We start from the raw sequence: 15,366 nt of genomic DNA, 5'->3' as shown, positions 1-15,366 counted from the left end.
ATATAGCAGTAATCAATCAAGATCGAAAAAGAAATAACAGATGAAGCTTTTGTGAAGTCAACAGATAGTGAGGAATGTAAGACTGGTTACTGTATCTTGGATTTTTGCAAATCTATTAAACTTGCCAGAAAAAGCTAACTGCAGTATTCTACAGCATCGCAATAAAGGTCATAGGCTGCACCGGTAACCTGACCGGATAAATAATTACAGGACTTTTTCAGTTACAAAAAGCAGAAGATAAAATATTGCTAATAATTTTTTCTGTATACAGTTTCACTTTAAAACTTGAATAGCAGAATATTGTGGCTTTAACTATTTTTGGCTAGGAGATGTAAAAATGAATAAAGGAATCTCCAAATCGATCAATCCTGGCAGATGCAACAAAAGCTGTGGGTAAAATGGCACTCAGTACCTCGCAGGGGTGACACCCCTGTGTTCCACAGCTCTCATTTCCTACTGCTCATTTACACGTTTCTGCATGAACCCAGCACGTTAAACAAGTCTCTACTGCAACAACAGAGTGTGTTAGAGTGGCTTTTACGCTTAAAAAAGACCAACCCAACACCGAAAGTTTACAACACATTTTATAATATGGGTTCAGTTTCAGTATTTTCACATTGCCTAAGTAAGAAAATTTTCAAGAAAGAGCAGACAGCAGGACTGATCTATTGCAAACCAACACCAGAAATTGTTAAATTTCAATATAAATGTAAGCTGGACTTCCCAACATTTTTTTGGTGGGGGTTTTTTTTGGTCTTTGTAATTTTTGTTTTAATTACTTAAATATATTTCTTACTCTGGAGACTTAAAATACCATTTCATGCCAAACTAAAGTAATTTTTATAAAATGTCAAACCTTTTTTTAGGCAGAGGACCATCAATGAGAACAAATTGTATTTATACGCTGAACTTTTATAATCATTACTTAGAAATGCAGAAAGAGACATGCTATTTAGGATTGGCTTTGACTATAGTTAGTGACTTCAACTTCAAAAGCAAAAGATCTTTACATTGTTAATTAAGCCAATAAGCAAATGTGCATAGAACTCCATGAGAAAATAAGTTTTACCTTACCTGATAAAACTCTCGAAGCCAATTCTTCTGTAAATTTTCTGGCTGAAAAACAAAATACAAAAATTAATTAAGAATAAGAGTAATGTGTTTTCATAATAATATCCTGATACTTATTGCTGTCCTCAGTGCATTCAAGTGGGGAGTCTTTTCACAATTAAAAAAAAAATGTACAAACATGAGGATGTTCCTCCGCAAGCGCCAATGGACAGACCTCTCCTTTTTGTTTCCGAGTCCCGTCTTCTCAGATTTTCACTAAGGCGGTACATTTTGCATATGACTTCACAGCATTTGTACACATAAAAAGATTATCAAGCAATTAAATCAACAGACTTGATACGTATTGAAATACATGCTTTTAAAAGTACACATTCATTGGCTGGATATCAAAAACTTTACATGACCTGCTGATACCCAGCTCTTGCAATCTGACCTTCAAGTTGCATGGATTTAATTCTAACAAATTGGCTCAGAGGGACGACCGTGCTTCTGCACGATGCTCGAGCACATTAGAGCTCCTGTCAAGGACAAACTGGGAGAAGGGTTTCAGGAGTGCTAAGAAGTTATGAAAACTGAAGCAGCAAAAATATGGCAAGTACCAAGTTCTGCCTTTTCAGAAACATAGCCCACCCCAGATACGATTATGGAGGCAGATAACCAATTTTCACACATTAAATGTACAGCTTCAAGAGAAACATTTGTTGAGTTTTGTCTTCAACAACAAGACTTCTGGATAATTTTTGCATCAGAGCGGGGGAAAAAAACCCAAATCAGACTTTTCTCTCCCAGGAATGTACAGTACCTGTGGCAGGCAGCAGAACATACTGAACTGAAAACCAGAGAGATGCCTGCCTTTAGTACCGGTTATGACACCAGCAGCCTGGAGACAAATACACAGGCGTGAAATGTCTGCTCTGCTCTCTCTTCTCATCAAGTGTGTTATTTGCAAATAGCTGAATACAACTTTAAACTTACTAATTTATACTGACTGCTTGTTGCATGAAGCTTTGCCCATAGATGGCTACAAAGATTTGTAAGCAGTCACAAAAAAAAACCCCATTTTTTTGTCTACAAGTCTATAAAAGACATCCAGTTCTGTAAGCCTATAAAGTCTACACTTCTACAAAAATTTTTTGAAAGCTGAGGGGGAAAAAAGTGCCATGTTTGTCCCTTGCTATCTGTCACCTCCCTCTTGTTGATCCCTTCTTGACAACTCTGGAATTCAAACATTATTCAGAAGGTGAAATTTTCACTGCTGGGAACATATTGCTCTCAGGGCGGGGGGGAGCTGCCGGCGCAGGGACAGGGGCCGGGCGCACCAAGAGCGGAGGCCCCTCGTTCTGCGCCCGAAGCCAACTGGGATGAATCTTGGCCCAAGCTCACGGACATCTTAAATTAAGAAACACACAGAACAAAATAACCATGTCTCCCACCCATGCCCTTCCCCTCGGCCGAACAGCACAGCTCAAAACCAGAGTAAGGAAACTGCAGGCACAAAGAAAAACTGAAGGCAGCCACGCAGGCCATAAAACAGCCCCTCTAAAAATGCTGTCTCATTAACTGCTGATTTAGCAACTTTACTCTTTTCTACTCATTCTGAACTTAGTGCATTGTCTCATTAAGTAACAGCAAGTAAGGATCGTTACTTTTATAAAAGCAGCAACAGGAAAACAAGGAAACCAGGAGCTCCTGTGATTTCAAGCTGACTTCTAACCTGAAGTTAAGAAAATAGCACAGGATTTATCGATTATTTCTTTTAGTCACTCTACAAAACAGGTATGAACTGGGAACATGCTTTGTGTATGTCTAAACCAAAAGGCCAGATTCAAACTACCAAGAAAGCAAGATCTTAGGGATTGTGAAACTTCTGATCTAAATTTTCTGGTAGTTATTAAAACTAGATATGCAAGCCCTGCGTGAGGCCACAAGCAGTGGCAGTGGCTTCAGCAGTGCTGTGTATTTATTTTCAAAACAAAGCATGGCCTTACTCAGTAGGTAACAGGCAATTTTCATGTTAACAAGCAAACAAACCCCACTCACTCTTCACTTCTCTTTATGCCAGGCGCAAGATGTCCTGGGGACCTCTTAAGTTTTAAGAATAATCCAAAAGTAACAAATGTCAGTCGTTTTTGTAAACCTGCTAAAGAAAACCAAACCCCACTTGAGCCTGTATTTATAGACAGGAGCTAAATGACACAATATCCCGGAGAATGCAAACCTGAATCTGAGGCAAACGCACTCTGGAGTGCAGGACTCTTCACCGAGAGCCTCACCTAGATTCAGACATAGTCCTTCTAGGTTAAGCACAAACATAACATTTTTATTTAGCATGTTTTGAGATTTTCAGTTAAACCCAAGTGCAAATCTGTAAATAAGGATGGTGCAGCTATTCACATTCATTTATATCAGCTACAGCTTTTTAAGGGAGAAAAAATTGCAGCCAATGAAGAATATTTAAAGCAAATTATTCACACTTGAGGAATTCCAGGGGAGAAAATAAAGCACAACCTTACTTTTGTTTTTAAATACTACTGCAAGTGGTAGAAATTCCCCCATTTGCTAGATGACTAAATGAAAACATTGTACGATTAAACACAAAAACAACCCAGCACATCAGAGGGAAGCTGACAATTCAGCTCCAGTGCTCTCCAGCAGCTCTGCACCTACCTCCCGTATGCTGGGCGAGGTTGTTTTTGATAAATCATATCAAATATTTTAAAATTTGCCAAACTAAATCCCGAGCAGTGACAGCAATCCCAGATGAGCAACCTATAGTGGCTCCTCACAGTGCACAGTGACCCAAGGCTTACCCGATTCTTCCACTGTTACCCAATTCTTCTGCAGCTCCCAGCTCCCCCTCCCCAGTGTGGCACCCAAAAGGCAAAATCTGCTACAAGAAAGAATAATGATTTCACCCCTGAGAAGGGACAGGGGTTACTGGATTTTGCTTCCTGCGCTCCTAGTGCTTCTGATGCCCTGGGACATTGCTTGTAGCAAGCTTCAAGGGCACATAGCTAGAACTTAGAGCACTGAGACACCCTCAAAACATGGTTTTGTCAAAACAAGACACACCATCTAACATGGACTCGCGTTGAAACAGCATGCGGAGGTTACAGCAGTGCAAAACCAGACAGCCCTAGCTCTTAGTGGCAGCTCTGCCACCACAGCTCTTAAGAGGTGTACCGTGGATCATGGGGCCCTTCTGTGTCTGGTGGCCCCACGGCATGAGTCACAGCAGAAAGTGGTGACGTGCTTGCTTGTTTCACCTCCACTACCCAGCCTAGGATGAAATGGGCAATACTATTTACCTGTCGTCTTCATTACAGCTTTGAGATCCTTGGATGACAGACATCATAAATGGAGAGAGCATCACTGTGTCAATCCATACCTCCCACTGGAGGAGATACAAATACATATAGAAAACTCAGAGCTCCCTAGAAAATTCAAGATCTCAAACCTAAGTGAAACAAATCTACAGCAAACACATGTTGGAGGTAGACCAGAAACGCGTTTTGAATATAAGCAGAAGTCAGCCACAAGCGACGCCTAAAATAAAAGCTGCTAATAGCACTCCTGTTACCACATTTAGCTATTTTGGTATCTACCAACGCATGTATTTGTGAAAAAGCAGGAGCAGCCTGCAAATACATTCATGTGGAAGAACAATGCTTTGGAGTTCAGGTTTTTGTTTGTTTTTAAAAAAGGCTTTCTTTTCATCTTATTTTTAACCCTAACAGTCACTACCTGGCAGCCCTGTAAATCGATGGCAGATATCCTCTACGGAGCTGCCATGCACTTTCACCAGGTGCATCGAGAACTTCGGCTCAGGAAGAAAGGACAACGGCCTGGAGAACCCGCACCCGACTCCTTGTGAACAAAATTCAGCACAGCTCCACAGCCTGCCAAAATAACCCCTCCTGACACCCACCATATTTTAAATTTGCTGGCATGGGCCAGCGTTCAAATAGAAAGAGGAAAAATGAATTCAGGTCACTAAGTAGAGGTACACCTAATTTTACAACTTTGCTTCCCTGCACACCCCTTCAAACTAATTAACAACAGAGAACAAAGTCTTGGTGGGGGAAGGCATTTACAGAAATAATTCCAGAACTAAGCCAAGTCACCTAAAGCTGTCGGACCTTCCCGATTTCCTCCTTCCCTTCTCCTCACCCGAGCAGCACAAAAATACCAAAGTTGCAAAGCCAGGAGCACGCCCTGGGGGTGAGAGACGTCAGAGAGACTCGGGATGCCGAGGGCCCCAGGCTGGCTGCGGGTCAGGCCCCGTCCCCACCAGGACCGAGGAGCCCTGCCCGCCGTCCTGCCCCAGAGGTGGCAGCAGGGCGACAAGGAGCCAAGCTCGGGCCCGCAGCTGAACGCCCCGCACCAAGGGGACAGTTTGAAACGAGTTCACTCCGTCAGGGGTTGTTAAGCGCACCATCGCAGGTACGAAGCGAGAGGCCGGCGGATCATCGCAGTTCACAACTGAGGTTTTCCGAAACGGGTGACAGCAGGAGGCGAAAGCCCAAGGAACGAACACGGACAGGTGCAGAATAGAGCTCTCACGCCTGCATTCCTTCTGGGATCCCACAGAACACAGGAAGCTTTGGAGAAGTGATGACAGAAACATGAGCCTGAGCAGGAGAGACAGCACTGGAAGATGCCAGTCAAGTCCCTTGGCAGGTAGTTTCGGGAGATAAGGTGCTAATGAGGTCACCGGGCTGCCGGCAAGGACTCCCTGTCGGCAGGGCCAGGGGTTTTGGTAAGCCCCTGTGGTTGCTGTGACTCACCCCTGGCCGCCCGTGGCTCGGGCTGACCACCGCCTCGCCGGCCTCCGCAGGACCCGGCTGCGGGGAGGACCCTGCCACGCTCCTGACCGCCGTGCCCTCCTCCGACAGCCCCTCCCATGGCACAACCGCATCCTTTCCGTTTTTACCACTCCGTGGTAAAATTCTGTCACCTAGCCCTCTGCCTCAAACTCCTCCCTGGTCACCTCCGTATAAATGAGAAAATTTTAAGTTTTGAAGGACTGGAGATAACAATCAAGTGGAAAGATAATATATCTTCCTATTATTTTTCCACCTAGAAATAGACACATGATATTTCATGTCTTCCAGGCTCTTTGGCCCTCTTCCCATCCTTTCTCTCCACGCTCTGTCCTTCATTAAATTATCTCGTTCTTTTTGTAATGTAACCGAAATTAATCTTTTCCTTGTCCTCTTCAGTGATAAATCCTTCTATACCCACCCACTGATGAACAGATTTCTCCCCATTCACTAATCCGAACCCCGCTTTATCAGCCTCCTCGACTCTGGCTCCCCCACCTCCCGTCCTGCAGCAGCCATGTTTGCTCCGGGCCCTTCTCCCCTGCCCACAGGGCAGCCTCAGCTCACGCCCCAGGGGATCTGCCACGGAGCAGCGTGCTCGAGCAACGCCAGGAAAGACAAAGGACGATGCAAGAAAAAGGCCTGAGCATCCTTTCAGGAGCCTCTCTCCCAGCGCCGAGCGCTCTCCTCTCGCGCCCTCCACCCTCACCCTCGCGCTCAGGGCCCCGGGCCCCTCTGCCCCGTGCACGGAGAGCGCCGAGCCCGTTCAGCGCGGCGGCGTTAGAACCATTCGCCTGCGTCAAACGCGGCGCTCATGACGCGGGCAGATGCGCGCAGGCGATCTCCTCGAACACGTGCAAAAGCCCGGGCAGCTCGCCGTTCTGCGGGCTGTGCTGCTGCGGTTGAGCCTCGGGCAGCGCCTACCAACCCCGCTCATCCCGCCGCTCCCTCTAACTAACGGCGCACATTTTGTGTCAGAGCCACAGACAGAAACCCCGCCCGCCGAAACAAGCACAACTTCTTTCTAGACTGCAGGGCCACCTGGGATCCGTGTTAAAATAACAGGACACGCGCACCGCTGCTCCCTTCAATTAAAAGCTGTTTTGACCTTTTCCTGGAATTCCAAATCCAACTAAAACCATCTCTTTTCATGCCAAGTTTCCATTTGAAGTCTATTTATGTCACACTGGTTACTGTATTGGTCAGGCTTATAAGAAAAAGTAGTAAGCTTGCGAAAACATGGATACCGTGAGTTGGTAATACCCCAAAAACAAGCGGCTTTTCAAAATGAACATACAAGTAGTCTCTCTTCTCCCCAGTGTTTCCATTTCCTACAAAATTACACCCAACAGCCAAAAGAAAACTTTAAGGCTGCTGCAAAAAAATAGACAGGGAAGAAGTCTTTTCAAAAAAGGAAAAAGAGAAAATATATTTAGACAGAGTAAGAAGCCTTTCATTCAAAAAGAAAAAAGTGAACTAAATGAAACCAAATTAACAGCCTGGAAAATTTCTTTTTAGTTTCATTCAGAAGGAAATGAAAAAAAGTAGATGAATTATACCAAGCAGGTTCTATTTTGTGGAGTTTATTTTTAGCTAAGAATAGGCTCATTTTTTAAGCGATAAGAAAAAATTTTTGACTCATTTTGTGAAAACTCTCTGAGCTCCAACACAAATGCAAAGGAGAACTGGCTTTGCATACCAACTTGAACAGAAAGCACAAGCAACCGAAATTTCTAAATGCCCAACTTAAACAGTCCTAAGAGCCCTATGTGGACTAAGGGATTCCACAAAACCCTGAGCTCGAAAGGTTTCTTGGCACTGCACAGCTACACGCTGGCCCTACTGAAGTCATACGTTCTAAGGATGTAGTCCCAGGTAATACCCAGAGCCTTTTTAATCTCCTCCCTTCAACCTATACTCCATTCAGAGAAAAATGTGAAATAGAAGCTATTTTCCCCTGCATTTTCTATACTTGTTTTTCTACTTAATTAATGAAAAACAAAACCTTTAATCAAGTTCTGTTTGACCAGTTACCAGGCTTACTCAAAAAATGGTTTCAGGTCCATCAACATGACCATTACAGCTATTTCACTGGATTGTTTAGATTAAGATTTTAGACCAAGATTTCTGATCTCCTATAGTATCTTTAAAAGTTTACTTGCAGCTTCTTGACATTTATATTCAAAGACCTATTTGATTTAAATCTTTTTTTTACCTTCAAATAGACTCATAAGAACACTCATTGCTATGCTCTAAATACCAGACTATACAGACAATGCCAAAGAAAACCCACAGCAGACGGGTACTATCATTGTGGCCTTTTGTCCCAACTTCACATCCAGAGTTGACAAACAGAAAGATAATACTCTGCACATTAGGTTCACATTACTGGTTTACCAGATTTCAAAGTCAATATACACAAACCAACCAGGATCAAACAGGAAAACAAGAATTACTCCTGAATCTAAAGAAAACTTCTAAGGAGACGTGCAGATTCTTCCAGATCTGAACTTTTACTTAAACACTGTTTTTATTACATACATTTGCACAGACAACTTCCAAATGCAAATGCAGTGTCACTTACTTCAGCATTTCTGAAAGCTCACAGCTTTCCCAAGTAGCAGCAGAAAAAGAAGAGAGCCCCATCCTGCTGCCGATATACCTCACAGAGACAGTCACTTAAGTTCAAGAAACAAATGCATGGGAGAAATAATGTAATTTACTTTGTAAGTTGGAAAAAATGGGGTTTTGGACACACAAGTCCTTCATTGTAAAGCTTAGGGCAGTTTTACTCCTGGGCTGAGAAAAGCATTGGTTTATTGGATGCTGAATTAAGAGAAATGAAGAAACTAAGGTAGAAGGTAGTGCTGGGGGTAAAGCAGCACGTTAGGGGCCAGGAGTGAGGAAGAGAAGGGACTGTTGCCCACCCTTCCTATTACATGGGATGCTGGATTGCTCTGCAGTGCCGAAGGAGACCGGCACAACGCAGAGGGCTGACACCGAGAAGCAAAGACTGTCTGTGCCTTCTGGTGGCCTTGTGCCTGAAGAAGGGCTTAAGTCTCTGCAGGTGAAGCCCTCTCCCCCTCATAGGGGAGGGTGGCAGAATTCAAGGACAGCGGTACATTACCGGGGCAGACTACTGAACAGGCTGTCCTGGACTGATGCCCCACGGGACCCAGCCATGCTGCCCCACTACAGTCCTGGGCTGGTATTTAAGGACTGAGGTCCCTTGGCACAGTGGCCTCTCAAAGGGCCACTGGAAACAGCCATCTCCCTCTATCCTTTTCAACCTGACCTGCACTGCTGATAGCTGACCATCCATTAAAAATGCAGTAAATCCCTATTTTGTTTACCTTCTTCTCTGTTGATCTCCCTTCCTGGGAGTGGGTCTAAATTAAGACACAATACATGGTGGGAATACAAAAAGAAACCGAAGCAGTTACGGCTTCCTGTGGAGTCATGCAGCAGATGCTGCTTGCAGCCTCTGCAAGGAGAAGCACTGCAGGAGCGCAGGCAAAGTGGCTCTCTAGAGAATCCCAGACAGATAAACGGGCCGTGGCCCAGAGCTGTGCGCTCGCTAGCACACATCACCAGCAGAAACAGCAGGAAAACCTAAAGCCTGGGCTTGCTGTCAAAAAACATCAGAAGCTGAAAGAAAAAGACTAAGCATCTACTACCTGTCTTGAAGGCTATGTGTTTCCAAATAATTGAAGCTGTCTACGAACTACCCTGTACACATGAGACATCTGCATCTCTTGAAACAACAGAAACCTGTGTACCTAGGCTGTTAAGAGACACCAAAAGGCAGACCTTCCCAACCAGGGATGGTGCATTAAAAAAAACAGCAGCACTCTCTTAAACATAGGAAATGCAGCCTAAAACAGTAACAGCAAAGGGTAACCTGCTAAAGAGTAAATCAACTATTCTGGCCACATCTTAAGCAAACATCAGGAATGATGTAATTGAACTGAATGAAAGTGATGAAGCAATGATCAAGTGTCTACCTCTTCAAAGGAGCTGGAGGTAAAGACATATATATTACAGTTGATGCCAAGACCAGAATTAGTTCCACCTCTAGTGACACAAGACAGGCAAGGGGAAAGAGCTGCCTTTTAAGTCCTGAAAAGTAATGGTAGCATGTGCTGTCAGGACTCCAATCTGGACAAAATCTTCCAAACGTTCAGGACCTCACTGACCTTGAAACCAACTTAATATGTTATGAGAAGACCCTAAAACAAACAAAACAACAACAACAACAATCATACAACAAAAGATCCCCAGAAAAGCAAGGCTAGGGGTGGACACCTCACGAGCAGCAGCTGAAACAAGCTCCAGTTCTTCAGCAGCTTCAGCTGATGAGGCAAATGCCATAACAGTGTTTAAAAAAGGAAAATAAAAACTTGCCACTAACACCAGACTTCAGCAATTGCATCTTGTCCCACTGAAGCCAACTGTGCTCTACACAAATAGTTTTGACAAACTTCTGGCTTCTGAACTGCCATGACACTGATGTGACCTTAGAGGTACAAAGGCACAGCTCAACAGAGAGATGCGCAGGAAGCAGACCTGTGAGAAACACGCTCTGGAGAATGGTGTACGGCATGCCAACGAGCGCTGTTACACCCATCAGAGTGCAGAAACACAGCTACGTGAACAGCACACGGGACAGAGACCACAAAGAGACACCGAGTCTCTGTTAGAGGAAGCAGCAGAGGACCAGTGTAAGCCTTTGGATTTCAGGGGAAGTTGCGGAGGACTCTTCTGCAGAGAATGGGTTAATACAGCCACAAGCAGAGAGAGCAACTGGCCCCTGAAAGTAAGCCTGGAGATTTTAAAGGGCTGAGAGTCCTGGCCACAGTACGGCGCGGGGCAGGAAAGCACGGCTCAGCCCAACCGCGAGCACTGGTGCTGAGGAAGGGGTCAGGATGACTGCCTTTCTGCGTGCTGCTGGAACAAGCACCCGGCACGGAACACCAGGAACTGTGCGATGTGCGCAGCTGGCCGCAGCAGCGGCTGCCAGCTGATCGACTCAAGCATGGAAACCGCAGCCTGCCGACAGCCGATGGATGCAGCCTGTTGCTGGAGTGATCCAGCCAGACAGCCCAATAACCAGCAACCCCAGCATCGCTCTTGGAGACAGACACCAGACCCTGGCATGTGCAGTGAATTAATTTAGGGCAACACCTAATTGCCCGAGTGCACAATTGCACATAAAGCAAGAGCGTGGCACTGCACGCAACTGCAAGTGTCTGCATCGTCTGCAACCGGTGGGCACATGCACAACACTTGAACAGAAAGCTGCTGCAGCAGCAAGGGCCTAAACCCTGCACAGCTGGAGATGCCCCCCCATGCACTGCTGGACCTCACGCCGGGGTACTGCAGAGCAGAGTGGGCTCTTGTGGGCAGCGTCAGGCAGACAGCACGTGATGCGGCTGAACATGGAAAGAAGAGAACTTTACTGTGGCGAGGACAAATCTTTACAAGAGAAAACACAACACTGAGATGTGCAAACTAGTGATCTATGGTATTGCGGCAGTGTGATGGAAATAGCTGAAAGTCCAAGGCATTGGGCAGATACAGGATAGATCATGAGCACCCAGATATGGTCCCTTCTGGTGTGACCTTACGACAAACAGGAGTCCAGGGCTGACGTACGATGCTTGTTCTGATGCAAAAGAGCCCTCAGAGCAGCCACTGAGTGGAAGAGAGGCACAGCATTACGCCTATCAACACAAGCACCGCCACTAAACACCACCGCACAGCACCTACAGAAAGCAAACGTCATTCTGGACACAGGAGATTCAAATTAAAAAACCTAACAAATTAAAACAACAAATACTTTTTATTAAAGAACATCTGTTAGCAAAAGTGTCTCCAAATTTAGTTTATTTTGGGGGTTGGGATGTACAAAGCATGGTAGCCGGTGCCCTTGTGCTTTAAGGGAGGAGGAAGAAGTAATTGAGCTACTGCGCATCGACACTCACCCGTCCTGACCTAACAAGAATAAAACCTGTTCAAACACTTCTCTAATTTGTGCTGTGCGCAGGCCTCAGTGTAACTAGCACAAAACACTCGGCCACTCAACAGAGCCGTGCCGGACGTTTCGGTCCACCTCCATGCAACCCAGCAGGCTCCTCGGCCCTGGTTGAAGCTGCGCCCATGCAGATGCCACAGCTGAGGCGAGGTGTGCGTCAAGGGGCATGGTGGTAGGGGCTGGTCAAAGCCTCCCGCAGCCTCGTGCTCCACAGGCGCAGATGCCAGGAGAGGGTGACCTGACGGTGCCAGGAGGGTGAACAGCAGCTCCCTGCAGGCAGGGTGTGACAGTGAGGGGGGAACAACAGGAACATGCTGCACGTTGAACGGGATTGCGGATTTTCTTTCCTGCCCTGAAGAGCAGCTCTGTCTCACGTTCTCAACGTGGATATTCAGGAGTCCCTCCTAAACGCCATGGGCATAAAGGAAGAAAAAGTCCAGCTAAGAACACCATGCAAAAAAGAGGGACGGGGACACACACACACACACGACTTGTGACCAACAGAAAAAATAAAGTTTACGTGACAAAAATTGAACTTGGTCACCTAATTCAGTATGAATAATCCCTGCATTTCATAAAAGATGATTCAAGGGCAGTGACTGAAAGCAATCTATCATTCATATGAACAACTAGATCTCAGGAAAAAGTTTATGAAATCACATACAATACACAAGTTTGTAACACAACATCTGCAACTTGTTTCCAAGTACAAAGATGAAAACTGCACTCAAAGTATACCACAGCAATACAGCATTACAGCAAACACCAAGTACCGCACACAGCAGAAGGTCAGCATGACCACTAGAACAGCCCTTCTGTAAGATGTGCTCCTCACTCTACTTGTGGCTATCAGTGCCATCCGCGCTCAAAAAAAATATTAGGACGGAAACCCATGATTTGTCTAAGCTATTACTTAGCAAGACTGTGGTTCAGCAACTCATTTCAAACATGTTTATGCCCATCTCTGCTGAAAGCAGAACTGCAGAACACGCCTGAGCTGAAACACGGGTTTGAGTGCGTCGCTCAGAGGATTGGGCCAGCTGCTAAAACAGGGCACGATGTTGCCGATAGGTTTTTCACCAGCATACCTGCAGTGACAGCAAGTGCCTCTATCCAAGCAGCTGGCGTGCGTAAAGAAAGTACATCAACATGATGGGCTGCATTTTCCATCGCCAAAAGGCAACCACTTGCCTTTGGGAGGTAGCGGTGGTGGGGAGGCTTCGTCGCAGCCCGCTGCTGGCCACAGATGCCACCCAGACGCTGCCTGCCCAGGGCTGGACCCCTCAGGGACAGCTGACACTGAGCAGGGGAACAAGACACCCAGCTCCTCCCTGCAGGCCTTGGCCGTGCCAGCTCTGGAAAAAAAAACACTTCACATGAAAATGTGCTTAAAGCTTTCATTGTCAGCATCAAGCTTCCTCCGTACGCAGCGCTGCGGGATTTACACAGCTAATACTTTCTTACAGGCTTTCACAGTCAATTAAAGGCTGTGCCTGCCAAACACCTGGAAATCACATTCCCAGTCGCCGAGAAGAGTGTAAGTGAAAACACATAGCCATACTCGCTAATACCCACACGCTCCTCTGGCCCCTGCTTGTTCGTGTATGCCTTGACTGACAAAGACTGTTAATTAGTCAGCTCATCGCTTTAATAATTGATATAACTCTATTTAAAAAAAAAAAATTTGCTGGATAACCTGTAAACTGACACCATCCACAGAGGCACCCTCTTTTCTCAGCCTATCTCATTAGTATCAAATAATGTCTTAAATGGGCAACGGTGACACAAGAGTCATGGTTTGTAAGCAAAAAAAAAAAAAGAAGGAAAAGCAAACATTTTCTCGATACTATTCATTTATGTGTATGAATGAAAACCTAGTACAGCAGTGGACTTAGCAAAGGTACATGTATATAAGCACACACATACACGTATATATATCTCTGTGTGTATTTATATATACGCATATATATTCCAAATAAAGTGTTAATATCTGTTCCAAGTCTATCGCTTTCTTAGTTAATCCACTGTCGGAGAACAAAAGAAAAAAAACTCCTCAACACTAATGAAGCTGAGCTTTCAGTTATAAAATTCCCACACTACAATTAGTTGAAGACACACATTCTTTCATAACTATTTTTAGCAGAGTTAAACAACAGGTAATGGATTACATTACACTAAGACGGAACAACAGGACTTCCAGAATTGTTTGTGTAGAAAATAACACAGTATATCTGATGGCAACAAGACCAGGTTTATTCAGGTCTAACATACATCCAGACATACCCTTAAGAGAAGTGAAGTTAAACCATTTTAAAACGACATCTTTTTTGGAGGTGCACAGCACATGGGCAATATTTATTCTCTGCCACACCTGCAAATACCTGTGCACACACCCCCAGATTCTGTGCACAGGCTGCCTCTGAGCACACGCTGCAGCAGGAGACAGAGACACACCACAACCCCTCACGGCTCTCCACATCCCATGTGTAAGATAAATCCAGCCAGATGCAAGCACAGTACAATAACATCCAATGAGTAACCGTTTCCAAGCAGCTGCAAAGACTGGAATAAAAAAAGCCATGATTCTTAACTATCCTGACTCTAGCGAACTCCCAAAGTATTTCAAATTTAACTTCTATTACCGACACCTTATTGAAAGATTAAAGGCTCCTGGATATTTGAATAACCAAATTCGTGTTAAGAGTATTAACAATAAGAGTTAATCCAACACCCAGTATTTACAACATCATACAAACTGTAATTGTTAGCAAAGAGCAGCAATTAACCACAATAATACACTCAAGTTTTCAATTACTTTGCATCCTGATTTTGGAATGGCATGGGGAAAACAGAATGTAAGTAAAATTAATCTGTTCTTGCACACGGATAGATAAAATAGAACTCCGTCAATATTCACAGTCACAACCACCACCATGGCCTATCTTGTGTATTTGTGGGGTTTCTTTGTTTGTTTTAAATTAGATCATTAAAAGCTCTCCCTAGGTTGAATATGGGGATAATTACTTGTTAGCTACAGCAATTGGTTTGTTGTTTGCTTTTTTTTTTAATATGTCCACAGTATGAACACATTTGTTTTTCAGATCCAGTTTCAAAAGTTAAATGTACAACATACTCAAGAACCCCTCTTCCCAAGTCCCACAAGAATAATCACCGAGCCAATGAACTTTAAGAAATGACATAAAAAAACTACCACACCCACCACCAACAAAACCAGAATGTATTTGTTAAACCCTGTTTTGAGACAGTCTTTTCTCCAAAGTCTTGCTTGTGCACCAGGTGCTTTGTAGCACAACCGCAGGGAAACAACGTTGTCCCAACTTGCGTCTCCCAGCTGCGGCGGGAGGTGGGCATGTACCCACCGTGTGGAGCGGCACCGTCAAGTAGCAAGCAATTAATGGGTCATCACTGTGTAGGCAC

General features: G+C 44.8%; 1 protein-coding gene across 1 annotated transcript in view; it reads right to left on the bottom strand.

Moving 5' to 3' along the window:
* The window catches only part of INPP5A (inositol polyphosphate-5-phosphatase A), a gene marked incomplete at both ends in the record, with an annotated part of 254,642 nt that overhangs the window by 191,009 nt on the left and 48,267 nt on the right, over window positions 1-15,366 (bottom strand). The window contains one exon of the mRNA XM_082001927.1: window positions 1,075-1,116. Coding sequence (XP_081858053.1) covers window positions 1,075-1,116 — 42 coding nt within the window. The remainder of the gene's footprint in view (window positions 1-1,074; window positions 1,117-15,366) is intronic.

The sequence above is a fragment of the Phaethon aethereus genome (genome assembly GCF_964289735.1).
Source record: "Phaethon aethereus genome assembly, chromosome: 7".
NCBI lineage: Eukaryota > Metazoa > Chordata > Aves > Phaethontiformes > Phaethontidae > Phaethon > Phaethon aethereus.
This window is presented reverse-complemented; position numbering and strand designations above follow the sequence as displayed.